This window comes from Nyctibius grandis, chromosome 5 (genome assembly GCF_013368605.1).
Source record: "Nyctibius grandis isolate bNycGra1 chromosome 5, bNycGra1.pri, whole genome shotgun sequence".
NCBI classification, from domain to species: domain Eukaryota; kingdom Metazoa; phylum Chordata; class Aves; order Nyctibiiformes; family Nyctibiidae; genus Nyctibius; species Nyctibius grandis.
In genome coordinates, this window is record NC_090662.1 from 43,908,755 (window position 1) to 43,928,797 (window position 20,043).

The 20,043-nt window shown below is 40.7% G+C and overlaps 1 protein-coding gene across 1 annotated transcript in view; it reads left to right on the plus strand.

Moving 5' to 3' along the window:
• TRHDE (thyrotropin releasing hormone degrading enzyme) overlaps positions 1–18,188 on the plus strand; it is a 227,534-nt gene extending 209,346 nt beyond the window's left edge. Inside the window, exons 16-19 of the mRNA XM_068400961.1 lie at positions 10,172–10,339; positions 10,879–11,019; positions 16,081–16,162; positions 18,045–18,188. Of these exons, the coding sequence (XP_068257062.1) occupies positions 10,172–10,339; positions 10,879–11,019; positions 16,081–16,162; positions 18,045–18,188 (535 nt within the window). The remainder of the gene's footprint in view (positions 1–10,171; positions 10,340–10,878; positions 11,020–16,080; positions 16,163–18,044) is intronic.
• Positions 18,189–20,043: the final 1,855 nt, after the last annotated feature.

The following is a 20,043-nucleotide window of genomic DNA, read 5'->3' on the forward strand; positions in this document are numbered from 1 at the left end:
CTCCCTAACATACAGCGCTACCCTACCGTCTCTCCCGCTATGCCTGTCCCTCTTAAAGAGCTTATAGCCATCCATAGCAGCACTCCAGACATGAGAGTCATCCCACCACGTTTCTGTGATGGCAACCACATCATAACCTTCCTGCTGTACAGTGGCTTCTAGCTCTTCCTGTTTGTTGCCCATACTGCGTGCATTGGTGTAAATGCACTTCATCTGGGCTAGCGGTCTTGCCCCCAGTGCAGGCCTGTCGCCCCTACGTTCATTTGTGGCTGCCCTGGTCTTATCCCCCTCCCCCATCGAACCTAGTTTAAAGACCTGTTGACCAGTCCTGCCAACTTCTGGGCCATAACCCTTTTCCCCTTCTGATTCAGCTGTTCCCCATCCGGCATAAGCAGGCCCGGTGCCATGAAAGCCGCCCCGTGGTCAACAAACCCAAAATCCCACCTACGGCACCAGTCTCTTAGCCACATATTAATCTGTTGAACTTTCATAGTCTTTTCCCTATTTTCCCTATTTTCCCTATTTTCACCAAACACTGAAGGAGCTGAAGAGAATATAACCTGTGCACCTACCCCCTTTACCAAACGCCCCAGGGCCCTGAAGTCCCTTTTGATAGCCCTGGGACTTCTCTCTTCAATCTCATCCCTACCCACCTGGAATACTAATAGTGGGTATTAGTACTACTGTCAGAGGGCCTCACCAGTTGAGGAATCCTCCTGGCAACATCCCTTACCCGAGCCCCAGGGAGGCAGCAGACTTCCCTGTGAGTCGGGTCTGGCCTGCATATGGGGCCCTCCGTTCCCCTTAGCAGGGAGTCGCCTATAACAATTACTTTTCTTTTCTCCGTTTTGGAGCTGGTTGCAACCCTCTTACTTGGTTGCTTCTGTTTACGTAGCCCCGTAGAAGGTCTTTCACCTAGATTCGTGTCTTCCTGACGCTCAGGAAGACGCTCAGGCTCCAGCACCTCATACCTATTTTTCAGGGGGACGTGGGGAGGGGAGGAAGGTTGGGATGGGATTTGCCTGCCACCCCGAGCAGGGACCTGCCTCCATTCCCCCCCATCCCCTAGGTCTCCTCCTGCTCCTTGTGGAGGAGGAAGAGGATCCTCCACTACCCGGGGAGCATTAGGCCTGTCTGTTTTCCCCAGGACAGGCAGGGAACAGCACTGCCCGCCAACCTCTTCCTGGGATGCTCCTGTGCTCCTTAACCTTTCCACCTCCTCCTTGAGTTGGGCCACCAAGGAGATCAGGTCATAGACCTGTTCACACCTCACACAGGTGAGGTCTCCATTACCCTCGAGTGCCAGGGCCAGGCTCTGGCACTCCCTGCAGCCTGCCACCTGCACCTCGCATGCTTCCGTGGCAGGTCCGTTTGGGTTGCCATGTCTTTTCTGGCACCCGCAAGGGACTTAGGGCCCCGACGAGTGGTGGTCAATGGGACAGAGTCCAGTTGGAGGCCTGTGTCTAGCGGAGTCCCTCAAGGGTCGGTACTGGGACCAGTTCTATTCAATATATTCATTAATGACTTGGATGAGGGAATAGAGTGCACTGTCAGCAAGTTCGCTGATGACACAAAACTGAGAGGAGTGGCTGACGCACCGGAAGGCTGCGCAGCCATTCAGAGAGACCTAGACAGGCTGGAGAGTTGGGCGGGGAGAAACTTAATGAAATATAACAAGGGCAAGTGTAGAGTCCTGCATCTGGGCAAGAACAACCCCATGTATGAGTACAAGTTGGGGACAGACCTGTTGGAGACCAGCGTAGAGGAAAGGGACCTGGGGGTCCTAGTGGACAACAGGATGACCATGAGCCAGCAGTGTGCCCTTGTGGCCAAGAAGGCCAATGGCATCCTGGGGTGTATTAGAAGGGGTGTGGTTAGCAGGTCAAGAGAGGTTCTCCTCCCCCTTTACTCTGCCCTGGTGAGGCCGCATCTGGCATATTGTGTCCAGTTCTGGGCCCCTCAGTTCAAGAAGGACAGGGAACTGCTAGAGAGAGTCCAGCACAGAGCCACGAAGATGATTAAGGGAGTGGAACATCTCCCTTATGAGGAGAGGCTGAGGGAGCTGGGTCTGTTTAGCTTAGAGAAGAGGAGACTGAGGGGTGACCTCATTAATGTTTATAAATATGTAAAGGGCAAGTGTCATGAGGATGGAGCCAGGCTCTTCTCAGTGACATCCCTTGACAGGACAAGGGGCAATGGGTGCAAGCTGGAACACAGGAGGTTCCACTTAAATATGAGGAAAAACTTCTTTACGGTGAGGGTGACCGAACACTGGAACAGGCTGCCCAGAGGGGTTGTGGAGTCTCCTTCTCTGGAGACATTCAAAACCCGCCTGGACACGTTCCTGTGTGACATGATCTAGGTAATCCTGCTTCGGCATGGGGATTGGACTAGATGATCTTTCGAGGTCCCTTCCAATCCCTAACATTCTCTGATTCTGTGATTCTGTGAAACCATACCTTCCTGCCTGCCTACTCTGCTCGCCCTGCCTGCGCGAACTGCTGCGCAAACTGCCACGCCCCTGTTTGCGCGCTCCTGTTCTCCACGCTCTGGGTAGCTCGCGCTCCCCAGGGGCCCTTCAAATCTCCTGCGGCGCCTCCGGCTACGCTCCCTCCTCTCCTGGGACGGGACTTGGGGGCTGCTGCTCGGGTGGCCTTGAGTACGGAACCCGCCCGGTACAGGCCGATCTCACCCTGGCCCGCACTCACCTCAGTCGCTGTCGCTGCTGCCGACTGACAGCAGAAGTTTCACAGCTCCTTGGCGCCTTCCTCGCCTTGTGCACTGGGGGAGAGTCAGCGCCCTCCCCAACGAGCTGCAAACGGCTGTGGCCTCCCCCGCCCTGGGACACACACAGTCACTACTTACTCACCCTGTACTAGTCCCTGCCCACCCAGAGGCTCTTTATCACCCGATCACAGGGGGTGGTGCTACGCCCCCTCCTCTCCTGATTCATTGCCGGGAACTTCCGGGTCCAGACGGGACTCGGGGCTGCTGCTCGGGGGGCCCAGAGCACGGAAACCGCCCGGTACAGCCCCATCTCGCCCTCGCCCCGCACTCACCTCAGTCACTGCCACCGCTGCTGCCGACATTGCTGTGACTGTTAGGGACACTGGTTAATTCTTTATCAGTCTTAAGAAAGATGCAAGTAATGAAGTAAGATGGCTTCCATCATGTAATTTGAACAAAGACAGCGATAACGAATAAGCCTAATTTGAGAGTACTAAATCTCCATACTTGTTTGTGCAGAATTTGTATTTCCTCTGCAAGGAACAATGGATTCATGTCCATCCACCTGCCTACATTGGCAGCATGCTTACTTGGATGGACCTTTAACTACTCAATGGAAATGCCACCAGAAAACCAACTTGTACTGCAGGAGTGTACAGGACACTGTAACATGTCTATAAATGTAGCTATCCACAGATCTGAGGGAGTGGTAAATAACCAGTTACCAGTCATTAATTGAGAAAATTTCAATAAAGTCTGGCTTAGTTGATAGAACATCAAATGTTTTTCCAAACAAAGTGTTTTTTCTTTTCTTTTCCTCCTCCCTTATTTCTCTCTCTGATGACTTGAGATACATAATTTTGTTGCTTTGTTTCACATTGGCACACTAGTGCTACAGTCTTGCAACAACTTATAAATGTACTTAAGTTTAACCACCTATATAAGTGTTTGTGGGAATGTGGCTAACAGGTTAATTATTTTTGTTGGCCGCTTGGAAGAGGCACTAGCTTTTTCCATGGGTTTGATTCCTACCAGCTATTTTTGGAAATCATTAGCAGCAAGCATGAAAAAATGAGAATTATTTTCATTTTTTTTTCACACATGAATGTCTGAGAAATGTAAAACAATAAAATGGATCCTTTCTTCTGTATTCTCAACCTCTAGAAGCTTTAATTACTGAAAAAATCAGGCATAGCTATTCATGCATTTTGAAATGTTACTAGAGCTCTGCCAGCTAATGTCAGCCAATGTTGCTGAAGTGATTTAACTAATTAATAGGTTGTTACAACATTTGAGTAGAATCTTGCACTCAAGTCAATAAAACTGTTTAAGGAGGAAGAAAACACTGTAGAGTGCACGAGTTAATCAAGGAGTTAGTGCTCTGAAAGACCATCTGGGGAGTGTGTCTGAAAAGAGGGAGGATTTTGTCTTGTGAAAGTCAAAACTGGGCCTTATGGGGCAGCTGGTTCAGGCAGCATTTTAACCTTCTGACTTTTGTGTGTGATCACAATAAAATGACCCTATATGTAGTGATTATGGATTAGCAGTAATTAATTTACAATCCTTAGAAATTAGATAGATTTTTCTCCATTTTTCTCATTCAGGAATGATCTCTCCACAACTCTGCAAAACGATTGAACAGAAAGGACCATATTTTCATTGCAAAAACTGCCCAGAAAGTACAAAACAAGGCGCATCTACTCAGCGATTAGTTTCACAAAGATGTGCTTAACTCACTGCTCAGTCATTAAAATCAGTGTTGAAGCACTTGAGTGTGCTAGTCACGTGTTCAGTTACGTGGTATCTGCTGTAGGAAAGGAAAGGAGCAATAGCAGTAACCATCACTTGAGGGGCGATGTATTCTCTTCCTGTCTTGGTCAGACCCATGCAATACCTGAAGCTCAGAAGCATGGGACAGGGACTGATGAGACCTGGCATCTGTGCGTTGCTTTGCCACAGACACCCTGAGTAGCCGCATCCTCAGTTATATCCACTGAATTCGATGTGTGACAAGCACCTGAATGTCAAACCCATCACACTCTGTGCCTCAGTTTTCAAGGGGGAATCCTGCCCTTTCTCTTCAGACTGGGCATGTGCTATATGGCAAAGGATGCTCCCCTCCTCTGTGTGCACAGTGGTGCCAGCAGCATGGCTCCTGGAGAATGCAGAATAGTGAATAGGAGCATAAGCTTTGGGGCTGCTGTCTTAAAAAAATAAACTTTCTATGGTGCTGTCCCTTATAACAGAATCTTTATTACAGATCTGCCAACAAAGTACCAATATTTCATTGTTATTTCTTATCTGAGCCTTGTAACCTATTAAACAAGACTATAAATATAGTCATCAAGAAAAATAGGCTTAAGTTAAATGTTAAATAGTTACAAAAATAAAGAATAATGTTTCTGATTAATTTTCTTTGTCAAATAGTACCCTAAATGGTATTGAAATTTGTCACTTAATTAAAGAACTGTCTAAACTGTGTGCAATTACATTTTAAAAAATTAGAACACAATTTGCCCAGAAGATAAATAATTATGGTCCAATTTTATAAGTGTATCTCCAATTGTTAGAACATACTTTAAATAGGAGCAAGTATGTACCAATTAATTATAACTTAAAAGATTATTCTTAGCTCATTGTAGAGCTTTATTATTTACTTTTGAAAAAAAAATCCCTGTAAAGGCACAGCACGATTTTAATTAGTTTTTTTCTAACTGTTTAATTTTTAACTTTTTTTCCCAAAGTGTTTAATTTTTAAACATGAGCTCTACTAGCTACATATTTCATTCTCACCATCATATCTCTTAAGCAGGAAAAATAAAGTTAAATAAATTGGATCAGTATTCAAATAAAAGCCATTTAAAGTGATGCTTTCAAAAGTTAATCTTTATTCTTCTGAAGTATCCATCAATCATATTAGCTTTTTAAAAATGAGAGCAGCCTTGAAGGCCCAGATGAGGTTTAATATAAGAAGGAGTTATGTTCTGCAGTGTTACTACCTAAGCAGTACTGAAACAATGGTAATTTTATCCACTTGATTCAGTTAATACAGGGGGCAAACATTTCACATGCTGGTCTGGTGCCCTGGAACTGCAATTTTAAAACAATATTTTCTGTGAAGCTATAAAATTAAAAAATCTGTAGACTGGGGAGATTTCACATGTTTGGATAAAGATGAAATACAAGCCCATAATGGCTGGAGAAGAGCGAAAGCAAAAATCCCCACAAATGGAGAAAATTCAATTAGAAGGCACTCTGTTGAGGCAATAGTTAAAGAGAAAAGACTTTGGGGATATTCACATTTTCATAAACAATTTTCATTTCCACAAGAACTCTCCTGTCTACAGCCCTGATTACAAGCCTCTCACAGGAATAATTTGTAGCTTTTCATAGCTGTAAGTTTTGTAGTTTCTGAAGCTAAGCCTTTTAAAATCAGTATTTGTTTTGATGTCTTGATTTGTAGGGGCTGATTTTTTTCATGTTATCCTAATGACTTAGCTTATAGATAGAGATCTAAAACCTTCCCTGGAGTAATTCATTGGATGATACTGAGCAGATCTGCTGCAGCACTGCAAGTATGCTATTACCGATTTGGTGTGTTGGTGGCAATAGAGTTTTCTTAGCAAGAAACATGGTGACATCTAGGCTATGGGCGTGGGATCAGCGCCATCACTTTGTCTTATGTCCTCCTTCCTTCCCAGAGCAAGCAAATGGTCCTGTGGTTATTGACTGCACTGCTGTTAATATCACTAGTGTTGGCACTTATAACGTAAAAGATGGAGTAGCTGGGAAAGCCCATTGAACTGGTACGTTTTACTGTAAATTTCAAAAATGTAAACCTCCCAAGTGAGAAATGCTGATATTTCTGGGGTTAGACATACACTTCTAGGTATCTCTGCTGCTGACTGTACTAGCCAAACACAGAGTGACAGTCATTCCAGCACACAGTTCCTACCTGAATTAATGGGGCAATCAACCAAAAGAGAATTACCATTTCCAGGAGCCTTATAGTTCCTTGGAGTATCTGTTGGCTGAGTTGCATCTCTTGCAGTAAACCCAAGATAATATTTCTGCCAGCAAAGCTCAGAAAGAACTACGTGTGCTTCTAAAAAAATGATTTAGTGTTTGTGTGTCAAGATATAAAGTTCTTCCTTCATGGAAATAAGGCTTGACTGGGTTCAGTTGTTCTTCATATTCAGATATCATATGATAAGACAGATTTGGGGCAACGGGTTTTTTGGTCCCATGGTCAGGATAGCATCCCTTAGTCCTTTTAGTTTAGCATATGTTCTTACGGCTGCTGTCAGTGCCAAATTAATTAATCAGTGCCAAATGCCAAATTAAAAGCAAAAAAAGACATAAGCTGGTAAGGAAGTTGTGCTTTAAGGACAAATAACCCAGTGTATCAGAAAATCAAGACACAATGATAATTAATATCGTTTTCATGTTCTATGCAGTTTATGTGTATCTGGCTGCATATTTATTATTACTGTAATTGCTAACCCTAAGTTTCGAGAGAGTTGCAGTTTAGAAAACTTTAAGCCTCATTCTGAGTTAATACAAGCCAACACAAAGGCAGCACCTAAATATCTGCTCCATTAATTTTAGTATGTCTTGATTTCTTGTGTTTAAATATGTAGTCTTAATTTTCTGTAATAGACTCAATTATATGCAGTTTCCTTTGCATGCACCTTTTGAAAGAAAGGTTAAATGGGCGAAAAATAAACTGTTGATATTAGTGTTTGAAATATTGCAACAAGGGCTTAATGATAGACTTTCAAGTAAGAAGTACAAATTCCATTACAGTGAAATCGAAATTCAGCACCTAGCACACATGGATAATTCTGTAAATGTCAATCAAACTCATATTGTACTAATGTTAACTCAGTTTTTGAGAATCAAAACTCAGTACTATGGAAGGGCTGATGAAAGTGATAACTTTTTTCTTTACCGCCCATGTATGTTTAAACACTATTTCTTTTAATGGATCTGGTCAGCTTCAAGGGTTTTCTGGTTTCCTTGGTCTTGGCATAGCAGTTCTATAGGAACCACAGAAGCAGTTGCATAGACCATACATAAGCCAAAACCTACTGATCCTGGGAAAATCTGAGGAGAGTTACTAACTTTTTTTCAGTGCCAAGGTTTTTGTGTCATCTGAACATTGAGGGTAAAAATCTACGGAGGTAATAGGAAGCATCAAGGAGGAGGAACTGTGAACCTGCATTTTTTGGAGGTCCCATCTGTGTGTTGGTGACATGTAGGAATTGCTTGAGCTATGTGGTCATAACCAGAGTAATGCTGATTGCCTGGCATAGCTCGGGACAGGCATGTTCTCACACGGTGATTTGGTGGTGGGAGGAGAAGAAACAGTAAGATCTCGAACCATGCCAGAATTTCACTGTAGTACCAATCTACACTGGCTAGATGGTAGCAGTTCATGGCAGAGATGAGACATTGCACCTCTGATTTTGCTTTAGAAGGCAATATTGCTGGTGTGTGCTGCGCATAATTAAAACTTTCATATTCCTGGCAACTTTAAAATGGAGTACATTTCTCTTGCCTACCCTTTCAGTTTGCTTTGGAGAGTTTACTCCTGAATAAATGTCTGGGTTTGTCTGCATCGAATTCAAAATACCTCAGCACCAGTCAAGACAGCCCTTTGTGGCTCTGTTAGCATGGGACTCTGCTAAAAAATCTACAAGAAGCGGCACTGTACTGAGCCATGTCAGCTCAGCAGAAGCAAAATTCATGTGACTATCTGCATCTAAACCTGCAAATACACCCTCTGAGTTGATGACTACACTCGCCAGAGAACATGACAAAAGCCTCAACCTCAGGACTTTTTTACTACTCAGAAAAAGCATAACAAAAAAAGCAGTAGGTGTTAAGTCCCTGAAGTTATTCAGTCGGTAGTGCACTTTTTTCCCTCGTTTTGCCTTAATATATTTACATATTCCTTTTATTTTTTTTCTCAAGAAACCGTCATAGTTGTTGGGACCAGCTAACCCCATAGAGGCAACAACAGTTTGTAACCCTTCGCAGTCATCAATATATGGTTCTTACCTTGCCTACGTCCTTCTGAAGTACTGAAGAGGAACCATGAATTTGAAATGCTGAAAAGCCACACTGGTTTTATTTTCCAGGGACTCAGACATGGCCAAAGAGATCAGCTGAAGTTTTTCAACAAAAACACTCATCACAGAGCCCAACAATAGAAAATTTCAGTGGAAGAAAGTTTTTTTCTGGAGAACGAATAGATGGGAGTAAAAGAACCTCTTTGTTCTTGACTGGGATAGCCCAGTCTATGGTATAAGAATTTGGTGAAAGTCTTATAATTAAAGTATTGATGTAACCTTTTCTTTCTGTGTTGTATAAGATTTGATATCAAATTTTGCAGAAGTGATTACATTCTTTGTCTCACTGTGTTGCTGCCTAGACACTGACAGCAGCTGTATGTACTTCTAGATTCTCTAAATAGATCTTGCATATGAAATTCCAGAGGTGTTTCGGCCCAGCTATTAGTAACTAGAGAACTGTGTTTTGGTTTAATTTTTACCAACAAAAAGAGGGCATTCTTTCCTGCAAATCAGAAACATATTCCTCTGAGAAATGTCTAGCTTTGTCTGCAGGAATACCCTTTAGCTCACAAATGTTTCAGCTTCTATGCTTGCATAGGAAACGTAAACAAGGTAGGAAATCGAAATCTTTTTAGAAGATCTGATCAACTGAGATCTTTTTAGAAGAAAATGGTACGCATAAACATACTATACTAGGTCTGAATTTGGCTTCAAGAAGCTTTCATTTAACTGTAGTCTGAGTGCTGAGTGTTAATCACAGTTCACAGCCATCCTGTCGCATAGCTGGTTTTGTACTAGTATTAATATGCTGAAAAAGTAAACAGATCTTTCTATTTTGTTTACTCCTGAAAACACAGTTTTTAAGTAGCATTGTCTCAGCACATCCTTCCTTACTTGTATGTTACTGTATGAAGATGGAGCACTTTACAGCACAAACAAGGGGGAGTTTCTGGCTGATCAGCTCCCGTTCTAAAATCTCAGTACTAAGGACAAGAAGAGGAGATTTGGCTTAGAGCCCAGCAGCAGAGTGATAAGATGTCGTGCTAATTTGGAGAGTTTATGTTACCTGTCCTGCAGATTTGTGGTACATTATGTGTTGATGAACTGGATGACCATAATTTATAGTCTCCTGCCAATGCAACAGCATTATGAAAAGAATGGCAAGCATGTGTTACCCGTTAGAAAATCCATTAGGATGACCTGGAAGATTTTGGTGGCAGTAAAGAGAGGCAAATGTAACATTCCAAAAAAAGTTTAGTGTTGCACTTTAATTTTGGAGTCTCATAAATGTAGTGATGTTCCTCCTTTGTTTCCAATATCAGGAGGCTCCTTATTTACTACAATGCTATTACTAATTTCTTTTGTAGAATCCCACTCAATGTGAGAGACATTGTCTACTGTACAGGAGTTTCACTGATGGATGAAGATGTATGGGAGTTCATTTGGATGAAATTTCATTCTACCACAGCAGTGTCTGAGAAGAAAATATTATTAGAAGCCTTAACTTGCAGTGATGACAGAAACTTGCTTAACAGGTACAAAAATATTGTATATCTGTATCTGGCTATTATCAATAATCACTTCAACATTTATGGATCAACACTTGAGCTTTGATCTAAATGAAAGAACTTTGCTTTTCAAGCACAGGCTTACTGTCTGTTTAGACTGTCTTATGTTTTTGCATTAATGCATATGAAAATCAACACATATTATGTCTTTTCACTTCCAAATTGTCCTGTGTTCATTGGAAATGTTTGAAATCCTATAATAATCGCTGTTATTTTTCTGTTAGCATATCCTTATTTAAAATTATTGACCAGTCTGATATTACAGATTTCATAAAAATGCACACGTAAAATTCCACTCAGCTTTTACTGAAATCTTTTTGCATCAAGATTTTTCTGATATAAATGTGTCTGGTCTTTGGAATCATAGAAATAAACCACTGAACTCACTTGGAGACTTAAACCATTTGACAGTGATTATTTTTTTTCTGAGAGTTTTCTGATGTGCTGCTGTTAGACTATGCGTTGGTGAAACTAAATAGGACTTTTTTCCTTGTTTCTCCCACTAGGCTTTTGAATTTGTCTCTCAATTCAGAAGTTGTCCTGGATCAGGATGCAATTGATGTGATAATCCATGTAGCTCGAAATCCACATGGAAGGGATCTTGCTTGGAAGTTTTTCAGAGAAAAATGGAAAATATTAAATGCTAGGTAAAGATAAAAAGTCTAAATTTATTTTCATTTTCTTATTTTGATGTAATTCATGTAGGTATTGTATATGTATGTATTCATGTAAGTTCCTGAAATCTAGTCCATTCTCTTTTAATCCATACATGGAGGTGTCTCTAAATATGAAATACATACATGCGAGTCATAAATACATTTATTCATGGATTATCACACACATGCCTAGAAACGTTTATCTCTTAGCTATCATCTGTATATATATCTATTACTGTATATAATTAGTATTGTGTCTGCACTTACGATGATGAATTCTATCTATATGTCAAGTGCTGCAGTTCTACTTTTACATAGAATAGAAAGTATTTCACATACTTTTACATAAAAAAGCAGCAGTTCCCAAAGAAATTTTGCTGATTTTCAGTCTGATAGAAAAAAAAAATCTTTTCAAGCACATTAGTTTAGCCGTGGAAAAAAACACCAAACCTGTTTTGAAACATTTCCATTTTCAAAAGGATGCTAATATAGTGTCATCCCCTTTCCTTCCACTCTGTGTTTCAGGTGAGTTTCAAGTAATAGAGGAGCAACATTTTGCATTAAAAATAGATGAACAGGGAGGAGACGGGGTTGTTCGTTATACCTACTTTTCTTTCTCTTTGAACAAGTGCTACACGCTCCCACTCAGAAGCTCAGTCAACATTTTAAAATCCTTTTTGTTGAAGATTTTGATATTAATTCAATGAATGAGAAATTTATTTAGTTCTTTAGGGAGAGCCTGATGGTCTGAAAGATTTCACAGCAGCTCATCTGATAATAACAGATTAAAAGGGACCGTAACTCACATGAGGTTCAAGTTCTTAAAGGCAGGTGTCCAAGAACTTCAGACACCCCAGGCCAGGCCACTCCCAGGGTGTTGGTAGAAAAAGTGTTGGAGATCTGTTCCATTCTGGACTTGTGAGGAACCATCTAGTGTACCACAGAATATTTGAAATTATATATTTAAGATGCTGTATTTAAGCAACTAAATCCTCGTGCCTGATGAATATGGGTACAAACTTACCATAGGTTTCATGACATCAAAAGAAGAGCCAAGGAAACTCAGAGGCTATTCAACATTCCTAAAGATTCAAAAAGTTGTTCGTGCCGTTTTGGATAATACTTTATAGTATAGTGGGTTTTAGAAGTTGTTTAGCTGGGAAAATAGATTTGAGCTAGAATTCGTTTTGGAAGTTTATATTTCAGGGCGACACTTTTTGAAAGCAATTTCCAAAAAGCTTTAAGAGTGCTGAAGAGTTTAAAAATTAAGAATCCTCTGCTTCTGGTATGATTATTCCAAGAACTGGACTTTTATGCAGAAAGTGGATGGCAGACCCATTACTATTATGTAGCCCAGTGCACTTAGTTATGCTCTGGATAGCAAATAATTTCTCAGGTTCCTCCAGAGATTTGTAGAGAATTTAGGCATAAATCTGTCAAAATCACAAAGACATATGCAGAAATTGTGTCCTGCCTTAGCAAGTACGTTCATCTGACAACCTAACTAACACCTGTTGATTTTAGACATGGACAAGGTTAAGCAATGTAGACAAATGGACAAGATTTTGAAAACTATGCCAGATGCCATTTTTTTGCTTGTTTGTTTTAATTTTAAATAGCTTAACTTCACCTAAATTTTGAATTTTATTTATCTCACTTGGAATGCATCACTGTGTTATCTGAGTTCCTAACAGTCAGCACAGCCTCATCAAAAACCTGTTATTGTCCTTTTTTTTTTAATGAGAAAATAACAGAGAGTCTGTCTCTTTGTCCAACACAGACTGTGTTCTCTACATTCAGTATGATCTCCAAATACAAGTCAGAGCCACCAAAAGGATTGTAGCAGTTCCATTTTTCTGAAAGGGACATCCAGTTGAGTTTTTATCAATCGCCAAAGGATTCAATGCAGTGGCATGAAAGAGTTCATACAAGCTGTATATATGTGATGTATATTGTAAATAACTTTGTTTTGTAATTATAGAGTAAAACTTTTTAAGAGAGACTTTGGGAGGCTGGAATTAGTCTAACACTTTGCCCCTTAAAATGGTCAGCGAAACAGTGACATGATAGACTGCAAAATTGGGCTTCTGATTTAAGCTTGCCACACTAGTACATTTTAAAAATACAAGCTTTATTGCTGAATTATAGTTCAAGTATACTCTGTCCCAAGGCATCTTTTTTCTATAATTATGATTTATTATTCAATTTTATTTAAAATTAAAATACTTTGTACAAAACATTAGTTTAATAAGGTGATATCTCAATGGTATTTTCCATTTAATTTATTATAAAAGGTGTTGGTGTTTGAGATAATAATATGAAATAGCTGAGGGTGATTAAATTATACTAGAACACTATTTCCTCTAACTTTAAAACACAGCATGTCAAAGAGTTAGAATGACAACAAAATATTGTTATCCCTTTATATTTTTACAGTATGCTTGTATTCACATTGTCCAAAAGATACTGATAATGTATAAAGTCTTCAAAGTCACTCACATCCCATTTACAAAGGTGACTTAGAAATTGAGGTGCCTAACAAGTCCTTAGTAAGAAATCAGTGGGACTAAGACTGATAAAATTCTGAAAAAGAGAATTGAAAATGCTATGCTTGAATCCCTGTTACCTAAGCATACACTACCTTGGCTCCTAAATAATTTTCATTGTGTGTGCATGTGTGTGTCTGTGTGTGAAAATTTAATCCAACAGCTGCCCATAAGAATTCCTCCATTTTCAAGTGCTGAATCATTTGTCAGCATTTGGGAATTTGACAATTTGCATCTGTCCAAAGTAAGTAGACTGTGCTGCCTCTCATCTGAGTTTGCACAAGTGCAAAGCCTGTACAAATGTGAGGCATTGGAGGTTCACATCCCCAGAACTAAAGGAGCAGGTGGAGAGCCCGTGACTCCCAGATGTTGCCAGGGAGTTCGGGCATGTCAGGTCCCAGTTCTGCAGTGCTGTTGTCTTGCCTATGAAGGGTGGGAAGACTGATACTTGCAAGACCAAACACTTTTTTGTATTTATTCTTACGTTTCACACTTGCAAAATACTATTTTGGGAGGTGGCTTTTCTAAAATTTTTGCCAGCAGAGCCCATTTAGAAATTACTGTTAGTGGCTGACTTTTTACCAAATATGCAAAATAGGCAGTAATCAGCACAGGTATTCATGAAGGTATTGTTTTCAGTGGAAGGAATTCTGCTACTTCTTGTTTGCACTGTGGCTACAGTACAGACAGCAAGAAAAATAAAAACCCTGCAGTGGTTTTTATGAGGTCACTTCTGTAAAGTGGATTGGTAACCTTGTCAAGAGGCCCCATCAAGAGGAGCTTCCAATTTTCCAAGCAGTCAATTATGAGGCTAAGCTGAGACTGTAATAATAAAGGGCTTTGTTAGAAAGCCTAAACGTGCTTAAAGGACCATGAAATCCATACTTCCCATAGGAGATGTTTGCCTCTGGATGTCTGTATATGTCAGTGTGACTGAAGTTTTGGAAAAAGAGATGTACTTGCTGAAATATCCATGAATAATTCAGTTATTAGTGGTCAGGGAGTAGGATTTTTGATACCTGTAACTGTGTTTCTCGTCACACAAGCTCAAGGTAGCAAGCAATGCAGTGTACACCTTCCCTAAAACAGAAGCTTCTCCAAAAAAACCCAGTTCTCTTCCCTTTCCCTCTTTTTATCCCTCTCCTTAGGGCTATCCCTCTCCCTTTCTCTTTCTTTCTCCCTTTTGAAAGGACTGTGGCTTACAGTACCTAAGCATTTAAGGGTGATTAATTTGGGATTAATAGAAAGCTGTGACTGTGCTAGTTCATTTCACTTTGAATTTTGAATTCCTCCTCTAAATCTGTTTGTAAAAGTGGGGTATGAACTGAATTGTTCCCCTGGATAAACTTAATTGCAGTAAAGTCTATTGGTATTACTTACACATGTCTGACAGGAGAGTGGATTCCATATCTTACAAACAGTCATGTTCAGATTAGCTAGATACTGCTTTGGATGTATGTGCAGATAAAGATAAGGATAACTATTTGTCAAGTGCCTCTTGCTATGCTGAATGACATCTAACTTGAACAAAAGACTTGCTTTTGGTTTCCAATGGAACTACATTCTACATTACATAGAGACTTTAAAAAAAAAAAACCACAAACTGTTCCAATGTGTAGTGCAAAACTTCAGGAGTAGTCTGGTTAATCTTATACATGATGTAGATGCTTCATTTTGGGGATGGAAAAAACTTGGGGATGCCAAACCATGTGGAACAACAGGATTTGAATGGCCAGTTTCAAAGCAACTGCCTGCAGAAGGTTGTTGCTGATTGCTGCTGAATATCCTACCCCGTTACACATTGGCCTTTAAATATTCCTTGCTCAAGCTTTCAAATTTTCATTACAGATTGGTTCTTTGAAGATGCTACATCACGGCCCAGGGGATTATTTTAGCAGTATTATTCTCTATCAGTATTATTTATTTTAATTATCAGGTACTGGAACAAGAGAATTTGATTCAGTTCACTTATCTGGAGGCTATTTGTAATGTAGATGAGGTGGATGAATACAAAATGCAGAGGAGGCTGCAGTGCTTCAGAAAGTCTGTTTTAATGGTACAGCCAGAAGGATTCTCAGAATACTTCAGAAAGTCTTCAGAAGGTCTGTTTTAATGGTGCAGGTAGAAGGGTTCCTCAGAGTACTTCATAACTGCTGCTCCACTCCTTCTTTGACGCCTGTATTTTGAGCTGCTTGGTGTCATTACATGGAAAGCTGTTTTGTTAAGCATGAGATGGTGTAGTGGTTTGGTCCTCTCCTCCTCTGGAGCTCTCATCTGCGGCTGTGTTTAAGCCCAGTCTGCTTAGTAGCATCCGACTAAAAGTTAACTATAAATAGCTCAGCCTAGAAGAAGGTCTCAGTCCAGGTCCAATTCCAGTGCTATTCCCTTGCATCTCCAGAATCGGTCTCATGTCTTCTCCCTTGCTTGCAGAAGACTACTTTCTAATTTTCAACTGTCCTGGCACTTGCACTAACTCTCTGTGCATCTTCTTTTTTTGCCTTTGCAGGTACGGAGAAGCATTATTTATGAATTCAAAGCTTATCAGTGGAGTCACGGAATTTCTCAATACCGAAGAAGAACTAAGAGAGGTAATTTTTAAATTACTTCAGGCACATGAGGCTGTATTTGTTTTAAGCAGAGAGCAGAGCAGGAGCCATAAGGTGTCAGTTGTCTGGGAACTCTGGTTGCTCAGCTGGAGTCGCAGGCCCGTGCTGCAGCTGGGCAGCATGGCGATGAGGAGCAGATTGCAAAGTCACTCAAGTGGTTAGAGATGGTGTTAGGAGGTGGGTAGTGCGGGCTCTTCTCTGTGCTTGGCTGGATGTGTAGGTTTGTTTTTTTTCTCTTGACTATTGTTTGAGAAACTAAAGATGAGGTCTTTCCATCCACATTAGTTTATGTTGCAGAGGGCAGCCCTAAAAAAACCCAGTGTTGAAAGTAGAAGCTGCCAGCGCCTTCTCTGTTTTTCTTTTGCTTACAGTATTTCCAGGTGAGAAAAGCTGTTAACCTGATATTCTGGCCAAATGACACCACAATAATTTGTTCTAAACGCTGAGTACTACTTATTTGGATTGCAAAGATTTCTCATTTTAACTTAACATCTGCCCTGACTGAGGTAGTTGTGCTGTTGTGTTATGTTCTGCTTAGCAGCTGCCTGACACTACCCCAAATGCATCAAATGGTTCTTATGCAGCATAATCACTGTTAATTGAACTCTGATTGCGCTGTGATATTTTGTGTCCAACCATTTGTCTGCACTCAAGTCTAGCAGTCTTAGGAACTTAGGGAAGAGCTGCAGCTGGGTTCCTCAAAGCTACCAGGGTGGGAAGGACAGTGCTGGCCAGATTTGCGTACCTGTGCTGCACAAGGAAGCCTTCTGTACTCCTAGTTTCCATCTCCGTGATAGCATTGACAGGTTGCTTGTTTATGCTTCCCCTAAAAGAAACTGCCCATGTAAAGATTTTGGTATAAAAAGTACAGAGATCAGGTAAGGGCTGATTTCAGTAGTTTCCAGGTCCCTTTCATGCTTTAAACTGTGATGGGAACAAGACAGTTGAAGGATCAGCCTTTTCAGTTTTGAGCCCATGCACAAAGAGATGTTGTTGGAAGTTAGATTTAAATAAACAAAGTGAATTTGGTGTCACCGGGAAACAAAATTAACGAGTTATGAATAAGTGTTGCTAAACCCTCCTAATTTTATACAAGTCAACATAACCAGCAACCTACTGTGCAGATCAGCCTTGCAGTTCTCACTTAGAAAGAACAGTAATTCAAAGCACAGCAGTGCCATCAGCTATAATAATCCAGGTGATAGTGCTATAATTTCAGTATACGCAAGAACGGAGCAGGGGCCTTTTCAGTCTGCTGAAAAAAGATCAAGGATTTCTCATAAAGGAAGAAGTCTGTTTCAGGCATTCAAAGATTACCAAATGATTGCTCACTTGTTGTTTTGCCATTCTCTTCACACTGTAACCATCCCTTCCTTTTCTAAACAACCGACTTGTATTATATCATCAAAAGGGTTCTGCACATCAAAATGAAATAAATTTGTTATGAAGGTTGATAAAACGAAAGGGCATCAGGGCTGCCTTCTGCTGATATTTGCGTATAAACCTGAATTAGAAGCATTTCCAGTGCTCCCAATGTTTTCTTAGGTAGAAATAAAAGTTTAGAGCAGCCCAGCTGTCTGCGCAGTGCAGCAGCTGGGCTACAGGGGAGAAGGAGGTAATGATATTAATGTGATCCGGCACCGACATGTCAATATCTTCCAGTGCAATTTGAAGCAAATACATCACATGTAATTGACAGTCTGCTGTCTTGTTATGCTTCCTATTAAATCTTTCTCCACAATACTACATTTACTTCAACAGTGATCGTGGAGGTTTATCCTAAATGTGTGACTTGTTTGTGTGCACTGAATATATTTACTTTCTTTAGTTCCTGCAAATTTAACCTGTTAACTTGTATTTCCAGCTAAAGAGCTTTATAAAGAGTTACGAAGAGGGAGCTGCTGCCTCTTTCTCTCGCGCTGTGGAAACAGTGGAAGCCAATGTGCAGTGGCAAAGGCTTTATAAGGAAGAACTATTCCAGTGGCTAAGAAAATCCTTGACACACTGATCTGTCTTTCCAGCCGACCATTTAACAGGAACCTCTGCAAGAGGAAGAGGAGACATTTTAGAAGTGTTCAACATTAGAATCATGGCGACAAGATCAGATTGCGGGGAGAAGGTTTTTTTTTTCCTTTTTTTTTTTTTATTGCTGGATTTTTTTTTACACTGGGCTCTTGTGAAATTGTCAAGAAGCTTTTCAGAAGACCATGAATGCTTGTGAAATCCAGTCCTCAGTGTACACAGCCAAACATGATACTAAGTGGTGCATGTAAATGTTGAAGAAAAACAAACAAAAAACCCTTCAAAGACTATTTTGTGCATGCTTGTACCGTCCCTGCCTGCATTCTAGCATGCTTATGTATAACAGCCACATTTTGTATGTGAGTTCCAGTTACATCAAAGATGGGCATTATACAAAGCACAAAGACTATCTACGACAGTCAGTGTTGCAATGAACAAAAGGAAAGGAAGGAAAAGGAAATTCAGAAGGCTTCCAACTTGGGGCAGTATGAGACATAAAGTCAGCTTTCCCACTAGCTGCCAATTAGTCTAGCACTCAAATTGTCTCTTAATGATTACAAAGATGCCAGCTCATTTCTTGAGTTGCCAGTTGTATCTGCAGTCTCCATATCGCCATATTTAAATAAGCAGCATAGAGAGTGAGGAGAAAGGGAGGAGGAGAGAGACAATGAGAATGAGAGAGACAATGAGAATGAGAGAGAAGGACATCATCTATGCATTATAATTATATACATTTATTTACTGCTGATCAGTGGAACAGTGTAGTTTTAACTGTGAATGTATGCAGTGTTTGAGGGGAGCTTTGCACTGATTGCACAGAATTCATGAACCACCTCTTCTCAGCAATTTTACAAGGCAGTAGTATTCACGATGGGTCACCCAACCTGCGCAGCGGTAAGTTATGCAGCTGATAGTGCACAAGTATTATAAATAAACATAAGATTCAAATGGAAGTTAGCAAACAGGGAGAATACCTTGCATGCAAAGACATAAAATTAACCATGAGGGCTGTCTTCCATGTGGTAGGCCACCCTCTGTAGCTGTTTATTACGATAGACAGGTCAGATTCTCCATGTGGGCAATACTTTTGCAAATATGGGATGTACAATTTATGCCAATTTAGAAAAGTGAAATATGGAGGAAAAGGGGTGTGTGTGTGTGTTTATTTGTGCTAATACCGAGAACATGGTTTTCTTTCTGTTTCCTTATATTTCACATAGACTGTTCTAGATGAGCAATGCTTTTCTTAATCAAATGTTTGTTTCTTTTTTCTCAGTCCTTAATCTGAAAGATCAGTGACACACTGGAACTGCTACTTGTATAATGACCATCTGCAGAATTGGTGCTAAGTGTTGAGGATAAAACTGGTGGGGGCCAAATACTCTCCCATGTGCACCATGGAGAAAAAAAAACCCACAAAACTACAGAGTGTTTTCAGGAGGCAGATTGCAGCAGCTTCAGAGGGGGAATGTAGATGTACAACAGTGTTTATTTATCCCATCCCAGCCTATCGCAACCATCTGGCCACATCATGGCCCTGTACATTGGGAATATGTGGCCAGCCAAAGTAGAGAACAGCCATTTTATCTGGTTGTTTCCTTCACCAGGTGTGGAAGTTACCAACATGCTTTACAGTTGCAGTTGCTTATCCCTAGTGAGTTGTGAATTGAAATGTTAGTGCAAAAAGAACCAAACCCAAGCATCTTCAGATATTATCAGAGTTGTGTGGAGATGGTATTGTTTTCTAGGCTCTTATTCCCATGGTACTCTGCTCCTCAAGAACTGGTAGCCACATCCCATAACTAGGCTGTCCTACCCATCTCGAGCCTGTCATTTTGTGT